At 34.0% G+C, this 12,773-nt stretch overlaps 1 protein-coding gene across 1 annotated transcript in view; it reads left to right on the top strand.

Annotated features, from left to right (window-relative positions):
- Nucleotides 1–5,948: 5,948 nt before the first annotated feature.
- Nucleotides 5,949–12,773, top strand: part of LOC131155053 (vacuolar protein sorting-associated protein 2 homolog 3) — a 31,577-nt gene continuing 24,752 nt past the window's right edge. Inside the window, exons 1-10 of the mRNA XM_058107961.1 lie at nucleotides 5,949–6,204; nucleotides 6,430–6,474; nucleotides 8,328–8,362; nucleotides 8,439–8,489; nucleotides 8,649–8,753; nucleotides 8,919–8,990; nucleotides 9,230–9,301; nucleotides 9,380–9,460; nucleotides 9,889–9,924; nucleotides 10,048–10,103. Coding sequence (XP_057963944.1) covers nucleotides 6,171–6,204; nucleotides 6,430–6,474; nucleotides 8,328–8,362; nucleotides 8,439–8,489; nucleotides 8,649–8,753; nucleotides 8,919–8,990; nucleotides 9,230–9,301; nucleotides 9,380–9,460; nucleotides 9,889–9,924; nucleotides 10,048–10,103 — 587 coding nt within the window. The 5' untranslated portion in view covers nucleotides 5,949–6,170. The remainder of the gene's footprint in view (nucleotides 6,205–6,429; nucleotides 6,475–8,327; nucleotides 8,363–8,438; nucleotides 8,490–8,648; nucleotides 8,754–8,918; nucleotides 8,991–9,229; nucleotides 9,302–9,379; nucleotides 9,461–9,888; nucleotides 9,925–10,047; nucleotides 10,104–12,773) is intronic.

The following is a 12,773-nucleotide window of genomic DNA, read 5'->3' as shown; positions in this document are numbered from 1 at the left end:
GGAATATTTTGGTTAATCAGTGAAACTAGAATCCCTTAGTGGTTGCCTTTAATTTTGATTATGGAAGGATGTCTTTAAGTAAGCACTAGTTAGAATAGGGACTAATAATCATTAGTGCTTAAGCCCGGAGTAATGACTAAGCTATGGTTAAGGCTTTTATGTTAAAAAAAGTTTAGGTTTAAATAATATATATCGAGATGGCTTCCCTAAAGCTCAAATATGTGCAATGGACAAGATATACTTAACTTAAGATTTGTATATTCATGTATGAATTAAGCATTTGAGAATAATATGCTAGGCACAATTGCCTTATCCATTTGGAAGTGGATTTTCATTCAAGCAACCAATAATTTCATATTTCAACCAAGGAATATATGCATTAAGTTCAGATTGGTTATTTAGCTTGAATTTCTGTATTGGCTTAACTTTTCAAGATCCTTAGTATGTAAAATTTTGAATAGTGGACAAATAATAAGTTTTTACAGTTTCAGCCTAAACTACTTCTTAAGCCTTTAGACAACACTACCCCCTATAGCCAATCCTAAATGCTAAGGAAGAATTATGTGATCATGTAATTCCTATTTGAGTAAATTCTTCCTTGAATTTCAAGGGGTTTGTTTTCTTAACAACCCATATCATTTTTCTATCTTTTATTCTCGATGGGTTAGGAGTCGGTGATTCTTTGACTTTCCGTACTCGTTTGGGTTTCATACCTTTTCTTTTAAACAGACAATCAAAATTTATGTGCCCATTCTTTTTACACAAGACACATGTGGTGTGAGTGTATGGACTGAAGGAGGTACTAGCATAATGTTTCGATTCTTTTACAAAGTACCCCATGTATAGGTTCTTCCTTTTCCTATTTTCAACTTCATTTAAACCCATACCTTCCTTATCTAAGGTCATCTTTTGTGAACCTAACAACTTATCAAAGTTTTCCTTGTCTCTAGTGATCATGTAGATGATCTTAGATTGATTTTCTACTTTCTTTTCTAGATATTACATTGTTGAATCTTTCAAGTCTTTAAAAACACTTTGTAATTTTATGAATTCATTGGATATTGTGTTTGCTTTACGCCCAAGTTCTATAATGAGAAGATCCTTTTTATTATCACTTGAAATTTGAGATCTTACAACGTTCAAATCTTTTTCTAATTTTTCATTCTTGTTTACTAATTGTTTGATTTTTAAATCATTTTCCCTTTCAACAGGAACTTTTGATTCACATTCTTTCAAAGATGCCTCATACTTGTTTTTCAAAGCAATATATCTTTTATTAGCTTTAACAAGTGACTTATGAATTCTAATATATTCAATTTGCAGTTCTTCATAAGTAGGCATGCTTTCACTGTCACTAATATCACATGATTCAAAATCAAATATGTAATGACCCGGAAATTAAAACTATTTAAAATAATTAGGAAGTATAATAAATGAAATGGATTAATGGATAATAAGGAAAAAGGAAAAATTTTAGAGGAAGGAATAGTAGGCCTCGTCGACGAATGTTCTGTCTTCGTCAACGAGTGTCCATCTAGAGATCGTGGACGAATTCTAGTTCCTCGTCAACGAAGAAATCCCGAGAGAGTAATTTCAAAATCTTAATTTCGTTGATGAATGTATCTTCTCATCGACGAAGTCTCCTCAGTAGTTCGTCAATGAGCCCACGTGTCTCGTCGACGAAGCTCCGCCTATAAATAGAGTTTCTTTCATTTTCAGCGAGGAACTTCAGAATTTCACTCTCTCTCTCTCTCTCTCTAAAAAATGGATCCTCAACCTTTTCTCTTCAATTTCGAGCTAGATTTGACCCTGTTTGACGATCCGGAACCACCACAAGGTCGTAGGATCATTCTTTGTAAGGCTGCAGGAGCTGATCGTTGGTTAGAGAGGTTTAGGAAACATCCTAAAATCAGGGTAGGTGAGTTATTTTGAGAATTTTCTTAACGAATATTGTTATTTGGAGCCTAGAAAGTATTAAATAAGTATTTTTCCTAAGATTTGAGTCAGTTGAGGTTTATTTAATTAAACTAGGGTTTTTGATTTAGGGACCAAGTGAATGCTGTGGGTATCAGTTCAGGGATCCTGCCGGCATAGTTTAGAAGTCAGGTAAGGGGAAATTATATATTAAATCAAGTTTTTATGAATTAAAATGGATTATGTTTAATTTAAGTATATATGTTTCCATGTGGGTATAAAATGCTAACCATGTAAATTATGTTTTCTGAGTTTAGGATTGCTTATCTAGCTATGTATATATGAAAATTGACTGATGAAAGTGAAAGGTATTTTCTAGGAAATTATGTAAGAAATGGAAATTATATTTTCAATATTTAAATGTTAAATGTTGGTTGACTTATTTTACAAGGAATATGTATGAATTTTATTACTAAATTGTGTGACATGAGTAAATGTAAGTTCTGTGCAAATGTACGTTATATGTATGAGATGCAGGCCAAGTAAGTTATGCATTAAGAATGAAATATGAAATGAACTATGTTACTTGTGTATGTTAATGCAACCATGTAAATGTATGACAGTTGAAAGCTGTGTTAGCAGATTCTACCGCATTTCTATGTGGACTAACTGATGACAGTTAAAAAGAACTGTGTTAACAGATTCTAGCTCATTTACGTGGACTAACTGATGACAGCTAAAGAGCGGTTATAGTACGAATGAATGAAATAAAAATGGAATGAAATGATAATGGAATGAAATGACAATGGAATGAAATGTGAAATGTGAACGATGTAAATGGGAAAAAGTCACTTAAAGTGAAATGAATTGCAATGTTAAAATTATGAACATGAACATAAGTGAAAGACTGAATAATGACATAAAGAATAATGTATTATGATATCAAAAGTATTTATGCTAATAGAACATGTTACGTTTGGTTGAGGCAAACTCTTCGCCTGAGGGCTTGCTGAGAAAACGAGTGCCTTGGTTGTATCAGGTGTAGTAATAAGTTGCAAAACGTGCTAGGATAGAGGGAAAATCTCCAATTTAAAGTTTTCACATATACAGTCATTCTAAATTTCCATACAGCATAGTTTTCACCACAAAATACTAGTGGGTGTGTGACCAATCTTCCCTCACATGAAGGGGATGCACTAACACGAGCCATCCTGATCTTTTACCAAATGACGTTTAAGTCTAAATTACGAAACTCTGATACCAATTGTTAGCTTCGGTGCAATCCCAAGAAGGGGGTGAATTGGGCATTTAAAAATTATCGCATAGGTTAATCGGTTTAACAACAGTATTACACAATCTGGGGTCAATCTATGCAATCAATAAATAAACATACACGTGCAGTAAAGTAAAGTGCGAAAAAAGTAAATGATACACACAATATGTTATCGAGGTTTGGCCAAAGTGCCTACAACTGCCTCTAGTTTGCAAGCCGGAAGATTCCATTAATGCTCACTTAACGGGTGGAGCGACACCGATTACAACCAGGTCAATTCACAGGGCTAACCTCAACCAACACGCCATACCAAGATGGCGCACCTAACTTTCCTAATCAGGTCTAAACCAGTTTGAGACTATTCAACAGGGCTAGTCTCCCTTTTCATGCCCACGCCTGGAATACAACAAATGATATGAAATATTTTTTGTACACGAAAATACGTTTTTTCACAAGCAGATATGTACTACAATACACACAGTATAATCAATGCACTACCAAAAGATATGATTTGATAAGCTCAGTGTAGTCTTAATGTCTACTCTCAAAGATTAATGCAAATATGACAATCAGTGTGCGAGAGTGTTAATGATATGATCTTTGTGTCAAAATAATAGTCTTAATCACAATGCAACAACAAAGATCACAAACACACTTCAAATATCTCAACAAATATTTTTCTTAAAATAAACCACAAGAGATATTCAAAAATGGTTTGTAAAAATTTATTTGATCTTTGTATTAAAATGATAATCTCAATCAAATGGCATAGCAACAAAGATCGTTTAGCACTCAAACAAATATCTCAAAATAAATTTCTCAATGATAAGCACAAGAGATATTTTTGAAAAACAAGTTTTGTCAAAAATATTTTTCTTCACAACACAAGACAAACTTTTGAGTCTTGCAATGAGAATGCAAAGGCTCACAAGCTTAAGAAGGTTTCCCACAAATGAATTTATGAATTAAATCACTAGGAACACCTCTAGGCTTACTCTCACTAAAATAAAAAATCAATGCACTTATATGAGAGTATAAGCACGTAGGAACAATATGGAACAACTCAAAGTACTCTTTCTCAAAAGGATTTTGCAATAGAATGATCAATGGAAGAGTATATAACTTTGAGTATGAAGAATATGGAAGTAGGGAAGATTTTGGCCAATAAAATTTTTAGAGAATTTTTTGCTAATCTAAAACTCTAATCACACCTTAATTTTGCAAATAAAAGGCTATATATACAAATGGGAATAATTATAGTTGTTGAAGATATATAGGGTATTATTATTATTTTTTTAAAACATTTTAACACCATTAACCCTATTTAAAAAATTTAACCGCGGTAAAAAAAATGTCCAACCCGAGAGCACCGATCGACCGGACTTGAGGTTCGGTTGACCAAGTGACAAAGTTCGGTCGACCAGGAGAAATTTGAACTGAGAGTTTGGTAGACCAAACTAAGGGTCCCAATGGCATTTTCTTCATTTCCGCGCGATTTGGTCGATTAGGTGATTTTGAACTATGAAGTTTGGTCGAACGGGTAGTTGGATTCTCCCAGGTGAGGGTTCGGTTGACCAGGGCGTTTGCTCGTATATTTCTGGTTGATTAATCGAGGAGTCAAAACATTGACCCGTGTGAGAGTTCAGTCGACCAAGTTGAATGAACTTGGCAGGGTACGGTTGACCGTGCTAAGGTCAAAATGTTGACCCCTGACTGGTTCGATCGACCGAATATGCATTTTTAATGTATTTTGGTTCTAATCCCTTTATATATAAACCCTATTCATATAATGATTAAATTTAAGAAGATATGACATATTTTCATGAAGTATAGGGAGTTCTAAGGTCAATTTAGGTCTTCTTTAGGACACCGAAAAAATCTGGCGTCGGTCGACCTTCAGTCATTTGGTTTCCCTATGATCATTTAAGCTTATCTACCCTATCATGTATGTAATGCATTAATTATTACAGACCATTGAACTTTAATTATTACAGACCCGAATAACAACTTAATTAAATTACAATGAATAAACATTATGAGTCTTTGTCTTCTTTAAGCCCATGTGCATGCACCATATGATACTTCCGAGTGGTCCTACACATAAACTTATCAACCATTAAATACCATAGTATTTGTCATAATCAAAACGGGATATGACCTATAAGGTCAACAAATTCTCTTTATTGTACTACCTAATTTGATAATTATTTATATAAATCCCAAAATATTAAGGGACAATAATGTAAATGCAAATAAAAATTAATTAACATGTGATAATATTAAGAAAAAAATGGAGGGGTAAATATTGCATACCAGCGGATCTGATGGTCGACAATCGTTTGGACTTAGTAAAGGTTGTCGTGACACCTGTAGTAGGACAAAAGACTTATCGTGATGCCCGCGGACCAATTTACGATGTCTCTATCGTTGATGTTCGTCAAGAAGGCCACGTGGGTTGGGTAGAGTCCTAGATCTCTAGATTTGCCTCTATTCAATCTCTGAAGCTCGAGTGCTAACCTATCGAAAAAAAAAAATGAATTAAAAAAAATATAAAAAGTTAAAAAAATAATTGAATATTTAATATAATTAAATAAGTAATATATTTAATATAATGATCCATAATTTAGATTTGTAAATATTGAGTTTTTTTTTTTGAATAAATACATGCACATGATCAATTAATTAAATTAAATTTAATAATTTTCTTAAAATATTTAGATTAGGAAAGGTGTTTTATTAAGCTCCACGCATGCCCAAAAGTGATATTACAAAAATCCGAGGGGCAGCTCAATTGTAAAATCGCAAATATTTGGGGAAATCGCATAATTAGCAGAATGCTGGAAGAGCTCCGAAGTTCTCTTCGGGCTTTCTTTCAAGTTTCATTCCCATCTGCCTCTCTGCGCACGCTGAGCTGTGTTGAGCTTCCGAAACCTCGTTATCTACGGGATTTTCATCATCTTGCGGGATCATTTTACCAAACACCATGAATATTTTCGCTAAGAAACCTAACGCCAAAGGTTCGTGCCTCGGGTGTTTCTGATTTTTTTTGGACTCATTGGGTTCACTGTTGTTTGATTATTAGTTTATCATTTACTTTGAATTGGTTGAATTTTTTGTAATAGCAAGCCAATTTTAGATTTTTTTGTATTTTTAATTAGGAATTCTTAGTAATTTGCCTCATGACTTAATTGGTACAATCATAGCTGTGCTGATTTGATTCTTCGTTCAATGCTTAATGTCAGAGGCGCTTCGTGAGAGTAAGAGGGAAATGTCACATGCTACGAGAGGTATCATGTCTATTTTGTCAAATTTTTTCTTATCGATCAAATTAACTTCGCTGTTGTTGTTTTTGTGTAGAATATTTTAATTTTGATGGATGAACTTGACTGCTACTTTCTCCGTTGATATTTTTTTTGCTGTGTTTCTTATCAATTGAGTAAGTTTAATTGTTGTGCTTGTTGGGTTATTGTTGGATTCGACGGGTCTCATTCATCACATCAATGATGCTTCATTGTAGTATTTCTGTGTATTTGTATTTTGGTCCTGAAAGCCATCATTGTTGGATTCTAATTGTCATTTGTTCCTTAGATAACTTTTCCTTATGGTGATGGTAGTGTTACTACCCGTGTGGCCTCTGCCTGCCAACTCAGGGCAGGGCATCTACCGCTGCACAACGAGTAGATTGTTGTTCTCACAGAATGATGACCTTTATTATATTTATCATTATCTTCATCATTAATTATTTTATCACTACCACCATCACTAGCACCACCATAATCATCTGTCTTGAAGGAATTACTAACTGCGTATGTCGTGCTTCCTTATTTTATTTTATCTTAGTGATGCAAGTTCTTGCCTCTTTCAATTCATTAAGTTGAATTTTTGAATACCAGGGAATGGAAAAATTTGTAAATGTAAAATTAGAATTGCATTGGATGTTTCTTTGAGGTGAGCTTGCTTTTCAATGGAAGAAGCTAAGAAAGGATATATGTGTTCAACTAGGTCAAGGTTGATGAGTCATGCTCACCTTTCATAAAATTGTCAATTGGGTTACTGACTGTAGGACTTTGCATTCATTGCAGTTTGACATCTGATGGCACATTTGATGTTGATAGTTGATACAGCTTCATTTGATGGGCTTTTCCAAGCTATATGTAACTTAAATAGGAATTGGAGGATGGGGGGGGGGGGGGGTTGGGGGAATTCCCATAGTTCATTCTCTAAGGAAGCTGAAGGATTATAGATGAGGGTTTGTATAAACTTATGCCTAAAGAATAACCTTTACCAAGTAACATTGTCTCTAGAGCTGCAATTTTGGAGTTCTCATTGGGAAGGTGGAAGTCTTGTACACAGAATGGTGATTTAATTACGATAGAACCTCTAATTAATTTGAAGAAATTCCATTATGATGTTTATGCATACAGATTGATTATGGTGGAGACAATATTAATTTTTTTTCAAATGCAAATTTTGGTATGAAATGTAAGATAAACCGATACCTTCTGCAATTATTGAATTTTGATGAAAGAGAAATGGTTTTTAATTTATAAAGAAGGCGAACTTTTTATTTTACCTATAATTTTGTTTCTAGACAAATCTTCTGAAATTATGTCTATAAGAAATGAGCAACTCCCCCTTCGAAGGGCTTCACTGATGAAAAAAAAAATTACTCGTCTATTTGCCACTGTGCGTGCGAGGGGGTGGGGAAGGACATTCAACAATATGCCATGGCAGAATAATTAAATTTCCTGTAATTTTGATAGTCACATTGAAAAAACTTTCTATCTTTTATTTTAGGAGCGTGATCATATTCATCGTAGCAGCTCACATGGCTAACTTATTTTAATGATTGAAGTCTACCATATAGTGGGACCCATTTTTGGCTCCTAACTGGAGTGCATACAAATGGCAATGTATCTAAACAAAGGTGTGAGATGTTATGTTTTGCTGAAAATACCACCTTAATATGTTATTGGGCATGGTGAAAAATTAGTTTCTTCTTCTTCTATGGTGTAATAATTGTGCTTGACATCTTTGAGCCGTTTATATTTTATAGCATGCTCATCATATCATATTTGCGGTGTTAAAGCTGAATTTGAATTTCACATTTTGATTTTGCTGGGCTGTTACCTTGCTTCAGGTATAGAGAAGGAAATTGCAACTTTGCAATTAGAAGTAAGTTGAGAGATTTCAACTTATGCTTCTGTTCCAAGTTTTTGGTGTTAGATCTAACGTAGTTATCATGTTACAGGAAAAGAAACTTGTTGCTGAGATAAAGAGAACAGCTAAAACTGGAAATGAGGTAGCTTCTGAATTTTAATTTGCCTACTCAGTCAATTCAGTCCCACAAATAAGTGACTTGTGGCATCAACTTGTCATCAGAAGTGCTCAAGTTATATTTGTCGAATCTTCTTGGGCTATCATGTTTCATCTCTCTCTCTCTCTCAATCTGCCTGTGCAGGCAGCTACTAAAATTCTTGCACGTCAGCTAATCAGGCTTAGACAACAAATAGCTAATTTACAAGGTAGTCGAGCTCAAATGAGAGGTATAGCGACTCACACGCAGGTGTGTTCTCTCTCCCTTTCTCTCTCTCTCTCTCTCTCTCTCTCACACACACACACACACACACACACACACACACACACCAAATTTTCAATAGCATGCTTTATAGGTTGTGTTTTCACTTTTCATTGTGTGTTTAGGCTTTAGGAGTACTTTGTACTTTTGCAGGCACTGTCTGCACACTCTTCAGTTGCTGTTGGCTTGAAAGGGGCCACTAAGGCAATGTCAGCTATGAATAAGGTTAGACAGTAAGATGACATATTAAAATATGTAGTGAGCTCCTCTATATTTTTATTATAAGATTGAACTATCATTTCAAGCACTTCTTCTCTTTAAGCCCCATCATGATGGATGAAGTGTATAATTTTTTTTTTTTTTTTTCCATTTGAACATCTAATGGTTAATGCAAAATATATAATTGTAGTTTGTTTATGGTTATTTGTCCTAGTTCTTTTGTAATCAGTTTGTTTCGTTTGTAGCAAATGGCTCCTGCTAAGCAGGCAAAGGTGATACAAGAATTCCAGAAGCAATCGGCACAAATGGATATGACTGTAAGATAGTTCATTTATTTCCAAAATATTATAAATGAAAAGAATTTGGGAATAATAGTCTAGCACTCACCTATGCAGACTGAGATGATGTCTGATGCTATTGATGATTCCTTGGATAATGACGAGGCTGAAGAGGAAACTGATGAGCTGACAAATCAGGTGGGGCTTTCTAATTGCCGATGCCCTTTTTTTTTCTTGGGTAAATTATGATATGAATTAGATTGCCTCATAGCAGTTTTATGACGGGTCTGGAGCTCAGACCTCCCCAATCATGAAGAAGGCAGCGTAACTAATGTCAGAAAGTTGTTAATATATATGTTGGATTGTCACCTAGTATTTGGTGGAAAGGCTCTAAGACTTGAGGATTCTAGTTTTTAAATAAATTCTTACTTTCTAAAATATAAGAGTAGAGGGGGCAAGAGAGAATACTGTTGGGTATTCCCATCAATTGTTTAGATCTGCATAATTTGGGCTTCAAAATAAGGAACTTATTGAATTTTTTCTGGTTAAAAAGGGTTAGATTATTTAAATATATTGTCTTTGAAAATATTTATCATCTTATCCTCAAATTGTAATGTCTTTGGCAGGTGCTAGATGAAATTGGTGTTGATGTTGCTTCCCAGGTTGGTGTTTTGATCTTATATGGACTGTTTTTTCTAATTGTTGTCAACTAATTTTTAGTGCTCTAAAAATTATTTTTAAAAAAATATTTGAGTTGATTTGAGTTTTACTGGGACTTTTGCCAGTTGTCAGCAGCTCCCAAAGGAAAAATTGCGGGAAAGAAGACTGAGGATGTTAGCAGGTTTGTTACTATTATCTCATTTTTCCTTAGATTCACCTCTCTCTCTCTCTCTCTCTCTCTCTCTCTCTCTCTCTCTCTCTCTCATACAAACACACTACAGTTTCGTATCAGTAGTATTTGAGATGGCAGAATTAGACCCTTTTACCCTCTTTCATAAACAATGTGTAGGAAACCTTTCTACAGCACGAGTATATGTTCAGTTGTGATTCTTGTGAAGTAGATTTTTATGGTTAGGAGATGTTATATTCTGTTTTTGTAATTTGTACAAGTGGAATGATGACATGCAAATGTGTGGGTGTTTTTGAATATGATGGCAAAGTTACTGCGGATGCTGGGTCTATCTTTTATTGGTCTACTTAGTTTAAACTGGTGCGAAATTATTTGGATGTGCTTGTTTGATTGGAATCTTGTAATATGTCATGCTTATGTTGATAGATTCATGTGTGATGGGAAATCTCACTATCCAAACAACCTCTACAAGAAATCATTTATATTTTATAGGAAGGTTTTTTTTTTTTTTTTTTCCCCCCTGAAATTGATAACAACATAGCTGAAAGCATTTTGTGCTGGCATGGAATTCGAGTTGACTTTTCCAGTTCAGAAAATTGTCATGTGAAAGGTTTGAGTGCGTCTAATTAGTTATGTTCTAAACTAGTAAAATAAGGAGTTCTTACAAATGCAAAGCACAAACTGGTACCAGCATAGCTGGAAGCATTTTGGGAGTTGTCCTGGAATTTGAGTTGACTTTTCAAGTTCAGAAAATTGTCATGTGAAAATGGTTTGGGGGTATCTGATTAGCTGTGTTCCAAACTAGTAAAATAAGGAGTTCTTATTAATGCAAAGAATGAATGTTAAACTTTATGATTGTGACCATGCATGCTATCTACTAGATAGAATATTCTTTCATATCCTATTGTGCTGCAGTTATTTTCCTTTATTACACTTATGGGTTGTATGTAGGAGCAGGAAAATCTTTATATTGAAGCCCAGAAGTGAAAAAACACCTCCTTAACAAATCTTTCACTACATTTGGAAGTGAGTTCAGCTCTATTTTGTTTGACCTAATTTCGCGCTTACCTATTGTCAGGGGTGCCAACTCTCTCGAAAGCAATTGCTGATTGGAATGGTGTAACTAGTTCTCATAAAGTGGTAGCATGGAGCTCTGCACCTACATGTGTTGCAGCTGGGACTGAGGGGGTTTGTAGTGTGTATGTGGTTAGGCTCTCAAGCACCTAGTTTCATACCCATACACAGAATTGAGTGATTAGCGAGCACACTTTAACTAAAATTTTGTGGTTAGAGTAGGCAAGAGATTTGAACAAGAGAGCAATAAAATCAAATACTCAGCCAAGGGCCTGGTCTTCTGGAGTCTAATTTCAGGAAAAGAGAAAGAACACCTCTTTCTAGGATGATTATTTCAAAAAGGAGAAAAAAACGGATCCGACTCCTCACATCAATTAGGAAACCTTATATGGCATAAAACCCTAATTAGAACACAAATCCTAGACCTAGATTTTATCCCTCAGCTGCCCAAGATAACTAATGAAAAGAACTAAGTATGCCGTAAAAGCTTCTAAAAATAACCCTGTAAGTAAAATGAACAGTAAAGGAGAAAATTCAAACTTCTGGTCCTGCATCAATGCCTTTCCTGGTGGAAAGAACTCATCTCTAACGAGAAAAGGATATACTCAAGGTCTTAAATTTCAATTTTGACTCAAATTTCGAAGCTCCAAAAGTATGGAAATTTCGATGGAAATTTTGATTTCGATGTCAATTTGAAAAAATAATGGAAATTAGTAGTAAAGCATGAAATTCTTTGATGAAACTTTAAAAATGGTTAATAGGCATAATAATATAAGTTTTAGGACTAATATATTACAAGTTAAATAAATCTATGTTGTATATGAGATGGAAAGGTTGTAATATAATATGTGTATCAAACATATTTATAAGATAATGTGCATTAAACATATTCTCAGTTAATACAAATAAAATTCATAAATTATTTAAATATTATTTATTATACAAATAATGATAATTTAGACATGAATGGTTAGATAAAATTTTGTTGTAAGTTTATGTTTTCATATAATTCCAAAATTCCTCGTAATAATCTTTTTGTTTCAATAAAACATAAAACAAATTAAGAGAGGAATTTCACTTTGCTCCTAAATCTCTCATTTGAATTTTGAGGAAATTTCATTTTATAGTTATAATTTCGACAAGTTTTGCAATAATTTTGAGATTTTGATAAATTTCAGATAATTCGTTGACATTTCGAAGGATATTATGTAAAACAGAAATTGAATGCTATTTCAATTTTGAGGGCAACGAAAATAGGAAATTTTGATGGAAATTTCGACAATTTGTAGGAAATTTAAGACCATAGATATACTGATCATAATGGCAGGATCAATTTTTTTAAACTCTTCTCTGGATATCCAACATCTTTCTGTAGGAGGTTTACCCAACCACTTGCTAAGAGATATTTGATATGGATTTCCTCGTCATGAACATACTTCTTAATGTCAAGCCCATCTTCAACCACTTCTCTTTGCTTCTTGGCCTCTTGGGGAATTGCTTAACCAGATCTTCTGCATTGATCATATCATCATCTCCATTAGACCCATGAAAATCAAATAAATCCCCAGCATTGAATATAAGACTGTT

Source organism: Malania oleifera, chromosome 5 (genome assembly GCF_029873635.1).
Source record: "Malania oleifera isolate guangnan ecotype guangnan chromosome 5, ASM2987363v1, whole genome shotgun sequence".
NCBI lineage: Eukaryota > Viridiplantae > Streptophyta > Magnoliopsida > Santalales > Ximeniaceae > Malania > Malania oleifera.
Note: the sequence above shows the minus strand (reverse complement) of the source record. Positions and strands in the feature narration are given on the sequence as shown.